General features: G+C 37.0%; 1 protein-coding gene across 1 annotated transcript in view; it reads left to right on the plus strand.

Moving 5' to 3' along the window:
• Positions 1 to 19,521, plus strand: part of ralgps1 (Ral GEF with PH domain and SH3 binding motif 1) — a 100,191-nt gene that overhangs the window by 70,625 nt on the left and 10,045 nt on the right. Inside the window, exons 7-10 of the mRNA XM_016231866.1 lie at positions 6,465 to 6,602; positions 6,776 to 6,869; positions 11,464 to 11,531; positions 19,305 to 19,431. Of these exons, the coding sequence (XP_016087352.1) occupies positions 6,465 to 6,602; positions 6,776 to 6,869; positions 11,464 to 11,531; positions 19,305 to 19,431 (427 nt within the window). The remainder of the gene's footprint in view (positions 1 to 6,464; positions 6,603 to 6,775; positions 6,870 to 11,463; positions 11,532 to 19,304; positions 19,432 to 19,521) is intronic.

Here is a 19,521-nt window from a genome sequence, read left to right on the forward strand (position 1 = left end):
TATTAAAAAAACTGTAGAAATGGTTAAATTGTGAAATATCGCAACAATTTAAATGCAGATTAAATGTGATTTAGCTGTATTTCATCCTAGTGAACAAAAATGACAGTGTTGAAACTCTAAAATTCATCCTAAGTGAACCCAGAGGAGTTGTGTGACAACAGTCTCGTGTCGCGAATTACTGTCACCGCCACATCAAAGGGCCAAAGAGCGACCATTGCGTAAGACTGTTACTTATAACTTCCATGAAGTGTTTTTGCCATCTGTGCGTGTGCAAGTTACATGTACTAATTTGCTCAGCGTATATTTGTTCGTACACTTAGTATTTTTCCAGTGCTCCGGTTGTTTCACCGAACAAAAGGCTATTTTATCTCATCTAATATATGCTGATTTACTGCTCAAAAAACATTTATTATTTTTATCAATGTTGGAAACTGTTGTATGTTATATTTGTGTATACGCTGATACATTTTTTTAAGTTTTTTTTTTTTTTAGGTTGTCGTCACTTTTGATCAATTTAATGCATTCATGTGGAAAAACTATTATTTGTACCAAACCTTTGAATGGTAATGTTGTAATACAGTTGTAGAATTCCATTTAACCCTGTATTTTTTCAACTGAAATAGAGTGCTAATCATGCTAATGACAAACTCATAAAAAAATTCAATCATCAGAAAGAGGTAGTAATACACATCCGATCTGAATAATAAGGGATGTCAAGCGCAGAGACGAGCGGTTTATTCCAGCACAGAATCAGGTGTCAAAACTATCCACTCCTGACCACTTGAGCAGAACATTGACCATGTTGTACAAGTGTATGATTACAATGTGAACAAGTGTGGCATCTGGTTTAGCAATGGAGTGGCAGAACAGTTATGTAGCTACTGAAGGTTTTTAGTTGCACAGATTCACTTTTCAGCCAGTCAGTTTACTGATGTAACATATTCCACTTGCTTCACTCACAGAGAGCGTCCATCCTCATCTTCCTGTAATTTAGTACTAGTTAAGTCTTTAGGCTTGGCGTGAGAAAGCAGATACATCCCCTTGCCTGTGTAAATCACATCTTAGCTCTTCAGCTATTGACTAATTGCACTCATTAACAGACAAACTCACCCTCTAACCCTCTAACTGCTGATTAGCAAGCTGCTCTGTGAATCCTGTAAAGGAAACAGAACTCTAACAAGCAAGCAAGCAAGAGCATTCAGGCAATGGCTCCAGGCCACCGTTTTCAGGCCAGACACTGCATGCCATTTAGTTGTGTCCCTGTCGCCTGACAATTACCAGTGTGCATGAGAATCCTAGAGAGAGTTCTCTCTGAACTATCTGTCTAAATGTGGTAAAAGTGGGGTGAGGGGCCAGTAAAGTGAAAAGTGGAAAGCCTTGAAGTTTCACAACACTGACAGAGTTCAGGGCTCAGTATGCCTCAAAGTACTGTAGGACATCTGTTTGAAAGTGATAAATGAGTTTGTGGAAAACAGTATGTGGATTTTGTTATTTTTTTCACTTTTTATGTTTTTTTGTAAAGGCATCTTTAAGGGATAGTTCGCCTGAAAAAACATTTGCTCATGTTTTTTCGAACCCATATAACTTTCTGTCTTCTTTGAAACATGAATGGTGATATTTTGAAGAATAGCTTATATGTGGTACAATTCAAAAGTTTGAGGTTGGTAGATTTTTTGATGTTTGAAGTTTCTTATGCGTACCGAGGCTGCATTTATTTAATCAAAAACACAGTCAAACATTATTACATTTTAAAATGACTAATAACATAATGGCAAAACTAAATTCTCATCAGTCGTAACTCCAATCATCAGTCACATGATCCTACAGAAAACATTTCAATATGCTGATTTGATGCTCAAGAAAGTAATTTTATTATTAATGTTAAAACACTTGTGCTGCTGTATATATACAGTGTATATATATATATATATATATATATATATATCAGGCATAACATAATGACCACCTTCTGTCAGACTCTGTTCCGTGTCTTGTGTGTGTTTTGCTCCCCATGTGTTTCCATGCCCTTATTCGGTTCTTCCTGTTCCTGTTCTAATTATGTTTATTGTTTCATTAGTTCCAGGTGTGTCTCATCATCCCATCCCTTAGTCCTGTGTATTTATAGTGAGCCCTGTTCTAAGTTTTGTCGTCCGGTATTGTGAATGTCTGTGAATGTGTTAACCTCTCCTGCTACGTGTGTTTTTCCTGGTTCCCTTAAAGACATTAAAATCTCCTGTGTTGATGTACTCCTGGTCTCCTCGTTCCTTATTCTTCACTCTGCACTCACACACCGTAGTGAAATGTGACCAAATACCGGACCGTGACAGGAAGCGGCGCCCCTTCTCCCCGTGTTTGTTTTTCGTTTTGAAAGTCTTTTGTTTTCCTATTCGTTTCCCCCCACCAACATGGAGGAAAGAGTGAAGTCCATCGCCACGACCTGCTCACCTACGCGAGGACATTCGTGCTGCTCGCCCTCGCCAGCTCCCTCAATGGGGAGACCCTCGTGGCGCTGTTCCAGCTCGGGGTCACTTACCATCAGTCAATGCAGCTCCCAGACACCACCAACCTCGAATGGAAGGAGGCGGTCATCCGGTGTCTGGAGAGCCTCCGATCCCGATCCGAAACCCCTCCGCCGGCCGTTCCACAGTAAAGGGGTCCTATTATGCTCTTTTACAAAGTCTTGATATTGTTTTGGGGGTGTACTAGAACAGGCCCTTATACTAGGTTGTTCGAAAAACACATTATTTTTCACATATTTTACATTATTACAACACCTCTCTCCTCAGTCTGGCATGAACAGCTCGAATAGTTCCTGTATCAAATGAAGGCCCGCCTTCTGAAATACGAAATGTGCTGTGATTGGTTAGCTGAGCCAGTGTGCGTTGTGATTGGCACCACTCGGCGCCTGGTCAGGAAATGTCATGCCCCTTACCGTAGCCGCCTGTGAGCGTCAGTGTAAATATTGCGTCAAAATCAAATAAATTTGAGCGCGATTTCAACCCGGATGATTGTAACCACTCTAAGTTTGTCTGCCTTGGGAAAACTAGCGTGTCTCTGACGTAGTGATAACACTCGTTGCCTTCTCTAGTGCAGCTCAACCAGGTCTCGTCCTATTCGTCGGTATTTGTGATATCACAAATCCCGGAAAATATGCGTTGTAGTCCAAACGAGTCGTTCGTTGTAGTTTTTGAAAAGTGATTTCTGTTAAATAAAATATCTCCTTTTGAAATGGACTTTGAGCTTTGCAACTTTGCAGATCTTTTTTATGCTCAAACAGCAACAATACAGACTAAGTAAAGCTGAAAAAACGAAAAAGCATAATAGGACCCCCTTAAGACTCCCTTTGTGGTCCAGGGTCACATATTGGGTTAGTCCCCCTTTTGGTCCCCCCCCCCTTTGCTGCCAAAACAGCCCTGACCCATTGAGGCATGGACTCCACTAGACTCCTGAAGGTGTGCTGTGGTATCTGGCACCAAGATGTTAGCAGCAGATCCTTTAAAGGGTTAGTTCACCCAAAAATGATAATTATGTCATTAATTACTCACCCTCATGTCGTTCCAAACCTGTGAGACCTTTGTTCATCTTCAGAACACAAATTAAGATTTTTTTGATGGAATCTGAGAGCTCTCTGACCCTCCCATAGACAGCAAGGATATTACCACGATCAACGCACAGAAACTTAGCAAGGACATAAAATATCTTAATTTGTGTTCCGAAGATGAACGGAGGTCTCACGTGTTTGGAACAACATGAGGGTGAGAAATTTTTGGGTGAACTATCCCTTTAAGTCCTGTAAGTTGCAAAGTGGGGTCTACATGGATCAGACTTGTTTGTTCAGCACATCCCACAGATGCTTGATTGGATTAAGATCTGGGGAATTTGGAAGCCAAGTCAACACTTTCCTGAACAATTTTTGCTTTGTAACAGGGCACATAATCCTGCTAAAAGAGGCCACAGCCACCATGGAACACTGTTTCCATGAAAGGGTGTACATGGTCTGCAATGTAGGGATTTCTATCATGAACAGGACATTGATATCCCACTGCATCAACTCATCATGAGGCTTCGAACTAATCCAATCAGGAGATAACACAGAGATCTTTTGTACAAGAGACAATCATTTAAAAGTATAAAATGGCAACTATAGTCACAAATAATATGTTTTATGTCTGATATATGTGTGAGGTGTTTCCTGTAATCGGTGCAAGTTTAACCAATGTGGTATAACACCTTTTAGTAATTAAGATTATTAATGTGTATGCAAACTACCCGATATTGAGCTTGAATGAAAGCTTGTTTTATTCGCCGAACATTGGTGTTGGTGAAAATTGTATATTCTGTATCATTTTCCGGTGATGATATTTTTATAAGAAGTTCTTAAAAACTTGCAGAAATACTCCCCATGAACAGCATGTGACTTGTGCACGAAAAGGAACCACACAGGGCGTGGCTAAACCCCGCAAAGCTAAGCAAAAGACTCTCTTAGATAAACTTCGAGGTTCTTCCGTAACCTGGCAACCAACCAATCCAACGAGGGCTCTCCCAAAAGGACGTCATCCTGACGTCATCGCAACAGCCAATCAGCAAAGGAATTTCACTCCAGCAGCCAAAACCGGAACCCCGTTCTCAGATTTCAGCAAACGCAAGTACAAACAAATCTTACATCTGCTGAAATAGGTGCTGAACTGGTGAATTGAGTTAAGCAGTAAAGATAAGAAAATCTCTGTTTTGTGATTGTCCCAGGGTTGAATTTAAAGCACTCGTACCAAGCGAGTGTTAGAACCAAGAAAACTTCATGCAACTCCATTAACTAATTTCCTTCATTCTTCTGAACTGTATGTATGTGTGTGTGTATGTGTGTTTTAGCTTAGTTTTAATGTAATCTAGAATAGCTAATAAATTCATCTTTCCTTTATAAAAAATCATTGTCTGGTGTCGTATAAGTTTAAAGTCAAACCTTGCCAAGATCACGTTACCTCGCTAGGAGCTTATAGTATTGTATTGTATTGACCTGTGGCCAAGGGAAATACAAATATTCAAATTGTTAAAATATACTGATGTCAACGGCTCGCTGGACGACCGTTGATTTAAAGTGTAAACTATCAAATTGGAATTCAGTTTTAATCAGGTGGACCTTGAATTTTCATATTCTAGTCCTTTCAAACCCTGAATGAATTAATAATAATTAATTCCCTAAAATTAAGTAATGAGACATTACAGCAACAATGCTTAGGTAGTGGTACGCGTCGAAGTAACATCCACATGGATGGCAGGTTTCCCAGCAGAACATTGCCCAAAGCATCACACTGCCTCCGCCGGCTTGCCTTCCTTCAATAGTGCACTCTGGTGCCATGTGTTCCCCAGGTAAGCGACGCACACTCACCCGGCTATCCACGTGATGTAAAAGAAGATGTGATTCATCAGACCAGGCCACCTTCTTCATTTGAGCTACAGTAGCTCGTCTGTTGGATCGGACCACATGGGCCAGCCTTCGCTCCCCACGTGCTTCAATGAGCCTTGGCCGCCCATGACCCTGTCGCCGGTTCACCACTGTTCCTTCCTTGGACCACTTTTGATAGATACTGACCACTGCACACCGGGAACACCACACAAGAGCTGCAGTTTTGAAGATGCTCTGACCCAATTCTTATGATTGCCTATTTTACCTGCTTCTAACACATCAAATTTGAGGACAAAATTTTCACTTGCTGCCTAATATATCCCACCCACTAACAGGTGTCGTGATGAAGAGATAATCAGTGTTATTCACTTCACTGTTCAGTGGTCACAATTTTATGCCTGATCGGTGTATGTATATATTTTCAAAAGAACAGCATTTATATATAAAATAGAAAATATAAATATTGTAACAATGTAAAAGTCTTTACAGTAGGAACAGATTCACTATTATACACTAAGCATTTTCCCTCAATAAACTCATAATTTGCTTCTTGTTCACTGTAAGTAAGGTAGTTGTTGTTGTAGTAGTTGTTTAGATTTAAGGGATCTAGATGGTCATGCAGAATAAGGCATTAATATGTGCTTTAAAAGTACTAATAAACAGCCAATATGCTAGTAATATGCACATTAATAAGCAACTAGTTAATATTTAATATTGTTCCCTAATCTAAAGTGTCCTAAAACTGATAAAACAACACAATTAGTGTCATATAAGTCCATATGACTGTATGTATATTTATGAACAATTATTTTCTTTCTTTTGTCCTGATCTTCTTTAACACACTGAATAAACATACAGCTTACTGGAGAGGAATAATGAATTTGGAATCTTGGAATGTTATGCACAAGCTGTATTAACTACATTTATGATACTTTTTTTTGGTGCTTTTGCATAATTTTAAAGTTTAAAAGCGACCTGAAAAGTATTTAAAGCTTCACTTTTTGTGTTAAAATTATCTCTCTACCTGTGTCTATAAACACTTTTTCTTCTCTGTTTACATTAGGAATTTACCTGTTTGATATGACCTACATTGACTCCGCCTACCCTGCTTCTGACAGCATCATCGAGACTGAGCAAAGAACCAATCAGATGAACAATCTACTGCGCATCATCTCCGATCTACAGGTGTCCTGTAACTACGGTAAGTTGCTTTCAGAAACCAATTTTCAATTGATTATGTACATGTATATGTACATTTTCATGTTAATGTTCAGATCTCATTAAAAGAAAAAAAGGAAATCTAAATTTTAAACCTGCACACAGTGTATTGATGTGAGAATTTAAATGGCATTTTCACATTTATTCACCCCACAGATCATTTAGTCATGTTACCACACGTGCAGAAGTATTTGATGTCAGTGCGCTACATCGAGGAGCTCCAAAAGTTTGTGGAGGATGACAATTACACGTAAGTTACCCAAACACATTGCAATGCTCAGTAGCCTTTATTTAGCTGAACTGACTGTTTTGGGGGATTTTAGCTTTGTGTTCTGCCCTGCAATTTATTGCACTTCATAAACGTCTATGCCAGCTTTCACTTTAAACTATCCACATCTGTAAGACCCCCGTAAATCGAGACCCTCCCTGGTTTTAACAATTCATTTTGCACAGCTGCCTATACTATTTATTAAAACATGTGCCCACAGGCCATCCAAACACCCAATTTACCGGAGACAGCTGCACCAACTTGGCATGACTTTATGCTACAATCCCTATTTCCTTTACCTCAGGCTTCGTAAAGATTTTCCTAGTACAGTCTTATATAATATGGTTTTCTGAAAATTGTGCTATGTGGTGTGGTATGACAAATGAATGTTATGAATGAGATTTCGAAAACAGTATCATTTTTGGAAATGTTACATGCTGCACATGTTATGTATTATGCATACATGTGGCTTTCTGCCTCTACAAAGACAAGCATAGCATTGAGGTTTTCATCATTATTAAATGAGTTTTCCCTGTTTCCTCCGGAGCTTTCTTCACTCCTACTGTGTGGTCCTGTCTGTCTGTCTCACAGAAAGGGCAGGTGGTTTTATTGCGGTCCAATTTCTTGCCGTCTAGACACTTATGAACGCAACATCAGGAATTGCAAAACTCTGGAACCCCATATTTCCACTGTTTCCATGTGGAAATGTCAACGTTCATTTTCAGTTAGGTGGCTCTTTCAAGTGGTGTGTTGAAGTGTTGAAGACATTCATACGATATTTTATAATCTTTTTTTATTTATAATTGTTTACTAATTATAATTTTATAAAAATGCATTAAAAAAATTATTGAACCTACAGTAATTTAAACTGCTGTTTTGGCACCAAGTGTTGGTTTGTAATTACTGACAAATGTATGTTTTCCCTAAATTAGGTTTATATATGCATATTGTACAATATACATATCGAATGGTTAAGCTTCCCAATCCTACTGTGTGGTCCTGTCTGTCTGTCTCACAGAAAGGGCAGGTGGTTTTATTGCGGTCCAATTTCTTGCCGTCTAGACACTTATGAACGCAACATCAGGAATTGCAAAACTCTGGATCCCCATATTTCCACTGTTTCCATGTGGAAATGTCAACGTTCATTTTCAGTTAGGTGGCTCTTTCAAGTGGTGTGTTGAAGTGTTGAAGACATTCATACGATATTTTATAATCTTTTTTTATTTATAATTGTTTACTAATTATAATTTTATAAAAATGCATTAAAAAAATTATTGAACCTACAGTAATTTAAACTGCTGTTTTGGCACCAAGTGTTGGTTTGTAATTACTGACAAATGTATGTTTTCCCTAAATTAGGTTTATATATGCATATTGTACAATATACATATCGAATGGTTAAGCTTCCCATGTGTCACAAGCTTTTATGCTTTTATATCAAATTATCAAAGTATTATTTGAATAGTTGGATACATTCAAGAAGGTCATGACCTCTTAAATGTAACGGGCCAAAATCACCATTTTAAGGGTCAATGCAGATATCTTATCTTATTTTTTCAATGTCACGTGAAAGAAAAAAAAACTTTTGTGACAAGTGCGATATTTTTATTCTAATCTAATTTATGCAGACAGATAAAAGACTGGAACTCATTAGAGACTGTGATATATATCAAGATCTTGAGTTGTTTCATTTTAGAAAAGCCGGATTATTTTGCCTTGGTGTAATTTTCCTCACTGAATCGTTTCTGACTGGCGACGGTAATGAGTTAAAGCTGTTGCTCTGGTAAAGCTTTCAAACACGTCTCCATATGAGAAAATAAAGAAAGGCACCTTTTTGGCAAAGTGACATAATTCACACATCTTTTCCATGCTTCGTTAAAAAATGACTCGCCTGACTTACTTCAGTATCATGTGAAACTTCTCAAGTGAAACTAGACCATGCAGAGATAAACGTTTACATGGAGTCTGTACCATAATGAAAAACATGTCACGAAGATGTAGTGCGTATCAAGGGGAAGCTATTCGGTCATGGTGTAAATAAAGATGTTTGTAATTATTTTTCTCAAATCTTTATCTGGTTCTTGAACTTCAGTTGTTTTAATATAGTGTGTCTAGTTAAAAGATCACTAAAATAAAGTATTGTACAAAAGTAACAAAATTGCTATTTATGAAAGTGTATTTATTGTACCATATTATTAAGTGCTCATATTTAGACATTCAGACAGTGACTGAGCTCCATGTGAAATTGTCCATGTGAATTGACGACACCAAAGGATACATGGCCGCCAGAGGAGGATGGGTTTGGTGGAATGGCTGGGACTGCAGTATAATGGTTGTGTTTGGGGGAATGACATCATTGTCTGGCAGTCTGTGGGGTTGGAAAACCTCAGCGATCCTGGGTCACAGTCTTAAAATCCTTAGCCCATGCTTACAGCATGTCCTGCCATCTGGCACCGCTGTTACAGAGAGCTCTGTGGAGCTGGGCTAGAATAGAGAGGTCGTTTTCAGAAAACAGGGCCAGTTGTGCCTAATATTTTGTTGCTTTTTTTTTTTAGGGCTGCCAGTTTAACGCGTTAATTAATTAGTTATGAAAAGTAACACGATTAAAATATTTTAATGCAGTTAATGCACTGACCCCACCCACAGACCTGTACGTCATCTTACATTTCATACAGATGACTGTTGACAAATATGATGCAGGGCAAAATCTCCATAAATGCAGTTATGGCCTAAAATTCAAGATATTGTGGCAAAAAATCCCCATTAGTTTTTGTCTCATTTATATCATATGATAAGCAATATCCCATGAGCAGCGAGAGCAATATCACATGAGTGCAAATGTGATTTTATACAACAGTTCAGTAAATAAGTTACATTTTAAACACAAATTTGTAATATCTACTTGATACTTTCTCATTTAACACAATAATGGCTTTAAATGATCTTTTGTGGGTAATTTCACAGCCAAATTTAATTTGTGATTCATTAGATTAATTAATTGACACATCATGTAATTAATTAGATTAAAAATATTAGAATCAACTGACAGCCCTTCTTTTTTTTTAATCATTTCTTTCAAAAACACTTCTGAACGGTGGGTCTGAGAGGTAAAAATATGATGCGTACCAGGGCCTTATCCACCAGCAAATACTTGTGTGACATGTTATGACTAAATGTTTATATGTATTCATTTATTTTCTATTAGTCAAAGAATCCTAAAAATGTATCAAAAAAATATTAAGAAGCACAACTGTTTTCAACATTGATTATTATGAGAAATATTTCAATCAGTAGTTTAGAATAATTTCTGGAAATGTTGAAAATTCAGCTTTGCCATCACAGGGATAAATTACATTTTAAAATGTATTACAATAGAAAACAGGTATTTTATATTGTAATATTATTTCACAATATTGTAGTTTTCCTGTATTTCTGATACACACACTCTCATCATACATGCAAGATTTGTCAAACATGGGGAAAACAAATAGAACAATTAAATACCTGAATTCATTTTTGCCTTGATGAATTTGCTCAAGTATGTGTTACTTTGTCTTTGTCTATGACAAAAAGTGTAAAATGTCAAACTGAAATATGTTGCAATTGAAATTTGCTTTGCTTGAGAAAACTTGAAAAGTTTCATTTGATTCATAGTACATTTAAAGTAACGTTAATATTAGCCAGCTGGTGAACTCATTCTCTAAAATCACTTGGGTATGCAAAGCATTCGCGGCTATATGGACTACGCACCCTAATATTTGTGCACACACACACACATTACCCAGTTTTAAAATGTTTTGGGGAATATTAAGGGGCGAATATGGGGGTAGAATTGTTGCTTAATTCCAAATAAATAGATTATGATCCACAAATAAATAGAATGAGATCCACAAATAAATCTTAAAGTTTCACAAACATATGCAATATGAAAGCGTGGGAAATGCTGTTGGCTGTTGTGTGACGGCAATTTAACCTATTACACAAACAAATGTTTATTATGAGGTTGATTTTCACAAATACGTGCAGCTATCTACAAATGCACAGGACGCGATTCACAAATAAATGCCAGGCAAAGTTGTGGTTGTGACATAAATATATATTTGTGAATATGTTTTTTATTTGCAAATCTCATTTTATTTATTTGTTAATTTAATTCATGTTTGTGAAACTTTAAGATTTATTTGTGGATCTCATTCTATTTATTTGTGGATCATAATCTATTTATTTGGAATTAAGCAACAATTCTACCCCCATAGGCGAAGCTCAGTGCAAAATGGAAAATCACAGCCTAACTAGCAAATGCTAACCTTAACTAGCTTAGCCAACTTTCACGACCCTACGTCATTTTACAGTTATTGTTTTTGTGCTTTGTTCCAAAATAAAAAATCTGTATTATCTTTTCCCATGATAGTGTCCTTTTCAAACACAATTATTCAACTCTATGTATAAGCATAATGATGAATAATGATACAGATGAATACTGTGACTGTGAGAGAAACTCAAGGTTTAAACCATGTTGTCAAAAAATATGATATTATTTTATTGACTTTAACCCAGTCACAACTCTTTTGTACAGATTATCATTGAAGATTGAGCCTGGGAACAGCTCACCTCGTCTGGTATACTCCAAAGAAGACCTTGGAGGTAAAGTCTTTATCCCTTCATCCTCTCAGTTTACTTTTCTCAAAAACTCCTCCTGGAAGTGGTTAACTCTGCTCGTTTTTTTCTGAGTTTTGATTACCAGTGGAAAAATGGAGGATCATCAGTAATTCAGCTAAAGTACCTCAGCTATACCTGACTGAGGAGGTGCTGCATGGACTGCATTTTGTCTGGAAGTCGTTGATAGTTAGAGAGATTCTGCAGATTTGAGAGTTGGAGGGGCAATGAAAGAGTGAGACCCATGTAAACTAGCATTTTCAGGGTGATGTAGATCAGTCCCTCAGACGCTTGTTTAAACAGAGTGACTTTTCTTCAATTATTCCATGAGCTTATTCTTCTCAGTCTGGCAGATAAAAACCACCTGCTGTCAGTAGAGTGGCTCTGGAGGAGCCGTCTGTCTTGATCATTGTGGTCTTTGGTAACTTTCAGAAAGACCTTTGAAGGTTAAAGTTAACTGTTGACTTAAAATGCATAAGCTTAAGTCGTCTTCTCAAAAACATTGAAGTTTGTGGCCGTGGTTCTTTCAAAGTTTACATAAACATCCAAAATATACAAAACACAAATTGTGTGTAAAAATGCATTGTGGAGTGAGTAAAATATATCTGTGCCTGGAAAATACACATTTTTACTACTTTAAAAACAAGTTATTATTTTATTACTGTAACTTGGTTTATTTGTGCAGTAAATTTAAAATAAATAATAAATGTCCTAGCTAACATTAACAAGAATGGCACATTTTAACATCCATTGTGCAAGAGTAGTTTTCAGTTTTATGCACTAATGACAGAAATGTGGCTTATGGGTGAACGCCAGAGCTGTATAGAGTAGAAATAGGTTTTAAAAGCGTGTTTAGTCCTTGTACCTCAAGACAAGAATCTGAGGTTAATGGAGAGTTTGAATGAGATCATGGTGTATGTCAGTTCCTCTCATAAGAGGCAGAGCAATTAGGATGTTTCCTATTTCTGACTATCAGATGGTGGAGTGGGAAATTGAACTGCACTGTGCATTTTATGGTTGTAACAGCTGTGGCAGAACTGGACAAACACATGGAGACATCTAGGTGGAAATTGGTTATGGAAAGAATCTGATTTTTTTGTACTACTGCCGTTTTTATGTGTTGTAAAAAGTTGTACGATGAGATCATTGGTCTTTCTCATAGACTCAGAAAGCATTGTGAAAATGAATGTATATTATGTTTTTATTTTTATTTTTGGTAACATTTTAGTATAGGGACCGATTCTCACTATTTACTAGTTTCTTATTAGCATGCCTATTATTAACATATTGCCTGTTTATTAGTACTTATAAAGCACATTATTAATCTTACCCAATACCTAAACCTAACAGCTACCTTACTAACTTTTAATAAGAAGCAAATTATGAGTTTATTGAGGCAAAATTCATAATTAATGGTTTGTTAAGTGAGAATTGAATCTTAAAATAAAGTGACCATTTAAAAAATTAAAAAATCAAAAAAAAATCTGGGATGTCAAGTTTAATTCATTGTAATTTACTTTACATAAAATCCTCCTTCACTTCATTTTTTTGTTACAGTATATGATGTGACAGTGTCTCTAAAACTAAGCATGTAATTTAAGATACTCTTTGGGAGACATTTTTATTCTAATATTGACAATATTATATTTTACTTTATTTTACTATTTGTGATCCTGGACCACAAAACCAGTCATAAGGGACCATTTTTTTAAACTGATATTTATACATCATCTGAAAGCTGAAATAAGCTTTCCATTGATGTATGGTTTGTTAGGATGGGACAATATTTGGCCGAGATACAACTATTTGAAAATCTGCAATCTGAGGGTGCCAAAAAATCTAAATATTGAGAAAATCACCTTTAAAGCTGTCCAAATGAAGTCCTTAGCAATGCATATTACTAATTAAAGTAATTGTTGGCTATTGCTACAAATATACCCATACTACTTATGACTGGTTTTGTGGTCCAGGGTCACATTTTATTTCATAATTCCAACATTATATATTGTGTGTACTAAAACCATGTGAAACAGATCATCAGATGATTATTTATTAATTTGTGCATTATATTTATGCATTTTTGATCATATTATCTTAGCTAAATTTAATAAGGCGAAATGTAGAGTCAGCTGATCATAAAATAGCCCATAACAGGGTAATCAGGACCCCATCCCAGTAAAATCAATTAATCACATACTATAATTGCTAATACTTGAAAAATTTATTTGAGATATCACCCACTTAGATTACATTTTGTTCTGATTATGCAGATCACTTAATTTCTAATTACTAATGACAAATTGATAAAATATAAAAAATTGGATTCAAATAGAATATTTTGATTTTGCCAGTGTAATCATATCCATCATATAAATTTAATTATGATTTTCTGTTAATAAACATTGCACTTTGCTGTTGAATGTGTAAACATCCTTTGGTACTGTATATTTCATAAGATATTCATGTTGGTATTAATTTCTATTGACACTCTTGTAAATACTACTCTGTTGGGCACTAAACTAGATGTTTTCTTGGCCCAGATATCTAGTGTTTTAAAGGCCTCTAATGTTGCGATATTTACAGGCATTAGAGCTAGTCACTTCCAATTGTTCGTTGGGAACAGGGGCGGATCTACCGGGGTGGCAACTGCCCCCCTAAGAAAAAGCTGTGCCACCCCAAAATGATCACAGAATAAAATAAAAATTTAAGCAGTATTTCATGTGCTACTTTTCAGCTGTGGCGATGACAGAGTACGCAAAATAATTGCAAAAAAACACGTCTTTCAATAAACTGTACACGATGGTTGCACATGCACGCAGCATGCCAGTGTAGTCGGCTTCATTAACAATTGACACTTATGAACCGGAGTCAAAACCACAAAGTGCGGCCCAGTTCACTACTAACGAATTGTTTATACATTTGTTCGTGAATCAGATAATTACTGCTTCTCAGCTAACTCAGAAGTCCTTTGAGAAATCTAATCCCATCCTGATATGTCTGAGATGCATCGCGTAATTATTTGGTGATCCGATTCTCCGACCGCTCGCTCCACTTTCATCATGGATATAAGCTGTAACAATAACGTGAAATCAATAAGAAGATGCCAATCATGGAAACTAATAGCAGAATTAGGAAAGTATCTAGTCGTATTGCAGTTTTCTCGATTCTTAATATAACTGATTTTACTTGGCACTTTTTTTCCAAACCATTAATTCAGTTTTCAAAACAAAGACACATTTCTCAAAAAGTTTTACAATGAGTAAGTTAAACATTAGGTAGCAAAACTGATGACACATCAATCAGAATCTCTGCATCCTAACAAATCATGTAATGTGAATGTTGTACAGTCTTGCTCGAGACTAAAAAACGAGTTGAAAGTGTACCGAGCTGCGGAAGACACTGTTTCTCAAGCGCTTTCAGAGAGCGCGACTTGAGACGGAGTGAAACACGGACAAATGCGTTTCCCCACTCCACCGCCCAGTTTTGCGTAGGGCCCCCAGAAGTATAGGATCGGCACTGGCTGAGTCAATCATGATCTACAAGGGTTTTTATACTTACACATACAGTATAATTACAGTTCAGTACCAGTACATTAGATAATGGAAATTTAACTATTCTATACAGTAAACTGTAGCACGTTGTACACCTTCAAACGTGTGACTGTCAAATTTTGTTTGTAACCGTTTTTTATGTGTACTGCATTTTTGCAGAACTGAGAAATTACTGCCTATATAGCTAGTCTTGTGTCAGGAGACCAAGAAACTGCTATAGTACTGTATACTGTAATGAAATTTGGCAGAATGTGCAGAGGATGCTAAATTTACTTATTTATTTTATTTTTTACTGTACTGTATTGTGGTGTATACCAAGTTCATACAATTATTTGGTAATGTGACTGTCAAATTTTGTTTGTAACCGTTTTTTATGTGTACTGCATTTTTGCAGAACTGAGAAATGACTGCCTATATAGCTAGTCTTGTGTCAGGAGACCAAGAAACTGCTATAGTACTGTATACTGTAATGAAATTTGGCAGAATGTGCAGAGGATGCTAAATTTACTTATTTATTTTATTTTTTACTGTACTGTATTGTGGTGTATACCAAGTTCATACAATTATTTGGTATTTGAACTTTTCTAGTGCTTTTCATTTACTGCAAGATTACTTTACAGTATAGTAAAAATGAAAAATAAATTCCCAAAAGTTCATTGCTGAACTATACCTCTGTATCTGTAATTTAATTTATGTATACTGTAATAGACATTGAGCTGCAAAAATAATTCCTGAGTTTTTTTTTTGTTAGAGTGTTATTGATCTTAGTGTGCACTGGGCAGGAAAGTCATCTGTGTATTTGAATTGTGTGTAAGCATTTACAGTTTTTTTTCAACACAATTTCTGAAACCTGACACCAGAACCACACACCAAATCTGCAAAACCATATACAAATTTTTGGCCTTTGACTCCGTTTTCAATTTCATAAAACACTTTTTGCAAAACACAACACACAATTCTCTATGAAACGCACAAACATCTAACAGGAATTAAAGGGGTCATATGATGCAATTTCAATTTTTCCTTTCTCTTTGGAGTGTTACAAGCTGTCCATGCATAGATAAGATCCCTAAAGTTGCAAAGACTAATGTCTCAAACCCAAAGAGGTATTCTTTATAAAAGTTAAGACTCGTCCACGCCCTCCTAAAACGCCTCGTTTAAACGCCCCCACATGCCTACGTCACTGTGTGGGAAGATTTGCATAACACCGCCCAAATGTTCACGCGAAGAAAGAAGGCGTAACTTTTATTCTCGCTGTAGTATTGTTGTTGCCGCTGCCACCATGTCGTGGAGACACTGTGTGTTTCGTTGTGAAAGCCAAACTACTTTAGGTGCATCCCAAATCGCGTACTTATGCACTATTCTATGACGTTTTGTAGTATAAATGGTGTGTGAGCAGTGCGTTCACACTGAAAATTCCAAAAAGAAAAAGTGCACTTTAAATACCCAGATGATGCACTTAAATAACCGAAAAAATTAAGTGTGGAATGTTGGACACTTCATGCACTCAATTGTCGCAGCTTTGATTACATACCGAAGGGGGAAGGGCTATGAGACTCCGATTAAGAATGACAAAATAACCTTATATAATTCATACTATATATGGTTGAGTACATTATGCACTCTTACACTATGTACTTATGCACTGTGTATAGTGCGTCATTTGGGACGCAGCTTTTGTTTGGTCTTCCAAAAGAGGACGATATCGTTTCATCATGCCTAGAGCTGATCCGTGCTGGTCGCTGAGGAAATACATCAACTTCGCGCTGTGGCTCGCCAAATCGGCTTTCACAGTGGACGAAGCGGAGTCCAGCCCGGGGTCGTGTGGTTGCCGCAAGCCCGCCAGCCGCCCCTCACTCTAGCCCACCGTGTATGACGCTGTGTTTCGTTGTGAAAGCGAAACTACTTTGTTTGGCCTTCCAAAAGAGGACACAACTAGAAATCAGTGGTTAAGTTGTATTTACAACACTGTTCCAGAACACTTCAACCCAAATATTCAGATGTGTGCAGCACATTTTATGGAGGACTGTTTCCTGAACCTGCAGAGTAGCCTACAACAATGCGTCTGTGCACAAAGGCTGTTTCTATAAAGTGGGGCAGTTCCAACTTTGCAAGGACAGTCTGGCCCTTCTGACTCACAGACTGTAAGTACGTTTTTATATTTAAAGAATTTGCCACTGACGATTAAAACGCGAGGTTTGAGCAGTGTAGAGTAGCACTTGTTGTTTGTCATTTCTCAGATCACAAATGCAGACATGGTTTTATGTTTCCGCGGCTCAATACGCAATGCAATGAGTAAAAAGACAAGTCATTATAATCAGTAATTATGTCCCCATTGGATGCAACAAATGCCTCGTTTGTAATAGGTTTTAATGTTTTTGTCTTGTCGCTCCGGCCGGACAGGGCATCACAATATGGTAAGGGGTGTAACATTTCCGTCACACGCTTGAGGTATTCAGCCAATCACAACGCACTGGATAGCTGGCCAATCAGAGCACACCTCGCTTTTCAGACCGATGAGCTTTGTAAAAATCGACGCGTTTCAGAAAGGCGGGGCATAGAGGAGAAACAATAATGTACAGTATGTAGAAAATAATGTGTTTTTTTAACCTTAAACCGCATAAACACATTTCACTACACCAAATACACAACATAATGTTATTTTTAGCAACGTCATATGACCCCTTTAATATTATGGAAAATGTGTTTGCAAATGTTTGCTTTTGAGATGTGTTTGTGATATTTTGAATGCAGTGCTTCATTTTGCAAGAGATGTGAGGCATTTTGCATTTTGTGTGTGCAATTCTTGGATTTGTGTGTAAAGTTTTGAAAAAGGAGGCAAAGTTTTGAAAATGTGTGTAAGCAGTTGAAAAAAATCTGGTAGAAAAACTGTAATAACTAGATTGAAAAGTTTGAAAGACAAATTTATGCTGGCTTGTCTTAAAGTTTTGTTTAAAAACGTAAATGGTTTGGTCAGTTAGATATTCTAGATGTTTGCTAAAGTGTTGCTAGTTGGTTGCTAGGATATTCTGGGTGGTTGCTAGGCTCTTGCTATGCAGTTGCTGGGGTGTTGCTAGAGTATATGGTTGCTAGAGTTTGTTCTGGGTGATTACAGACATTCCCACCTCTGTTAATAACAGAAAATCAAACATTGTTTTCAAAACTGATCCCGTTTCAGTGCTTTGATATTATTGTATTTATTTCTAATGCTAGGAAATTCAAAAGTTTTTGTTGTTCTTAAACTTGGACTAAAACGTGATTTATACCATCTAAGTAGCCTATGTAATTTTAATAGAACCGCATGTCTTCTTTGGTGATACAAGCTCAGAAACATTTATAACCTTTTGGAAGTTTTTTTATTGTGTATTGACTTGGTGCCATGATGGATATTGAAATGTTGTTATTTATTTTTCATTTTAAACAGTAGCCTATAGATGATTACTTAATGGTAATACAATATTCGTGAACACAACTGTATGTCAGACCATAAATCCCCAAAAACTATGTATGGGGGCTTGCTTTGGTGTTGCCACCCCTCATAGACCCCATGCTACCCCATTGCCACCCTAAAAATTATTTTCTAGATCCGCCCCTGGTTGGGAACAAAGTCTGGTTTCATTTAGGTAAGGGCTCTTCTTATCCATTATGAGACTTATTAGCCTACTATAAAAGACAGTGGGGAATGTCATAATTAACATACTCCTAATAATAATCCAAAGCCATTTCCAGCATTGCCACACATCCCCCTCTGGTTTGACTTTACAGTGGAAAAGGCCTATAAACATGACTGCAGGGAACATTTTCACTGGCTGTCCACTTATTTTTTGCTACTTTGGAGTGGTATTCTTGTTTACCAGGCCGGTAATACTGTGGCTGGGTTGAGAAACTGAGCCATCCTCTTTGACACAAAGCCTAACTTTCTGCTGTGGAACTATGGGACTGTTTTCAAATGTTAGCCTTCTGAGAGCCATAATTATCCACATGCAGCTTTAATAGGTACTAGTAAGCATTTTATGGTTGTTAGTTTTGAATAGCACAGGAATGGGCTTTATGAATGCAGCTTCGGTCTACATATAACGTTTTCAATAAGCAAGGAGATCTATGACAATTATTATGTGAGTTTGTGTACCGCATTTACTTGGAGGTGTAAGTGTTGTCATAAGTATAAATGTGTGTGTGTGTGTGTGTGTGTGTGTGTGTGTGTGTACAGGACCCTCAGAAGAGTCTGTCTCAGTGCGGTATAACCGACGACCAACCTGTCCTGATACATCAGTGGTTGCCCACCTTCCAACACCACCTCCTGCCCGACACAGGAAGAGCCACAGTCTGGGGAACAAGTAGGTATCGCACTACATTATGAGAAAAGTTCACCCCTCACAACACATATGACAAGTGGGAAAAAGTACACTTTAGCATATGTTTAAAAA

Source organism: Sinocyclocheilus grahami, unplaced genomic scaffold (genome assembly GCF_001515645.1).
Source record: "Sinocyclocheilus grahami isolate Dianchi unplaced genomic scaffold, SAMN03320097.WGS_v1.1 scaffold401.1, whole genome shotgun sequence".
NCBI lineage: Eukaryota > Metazoa > Chordata > Actinopteri > Cypriniformes > Cyprinidae > Sinocyclocheilus > Sinocyclocheilus grahami.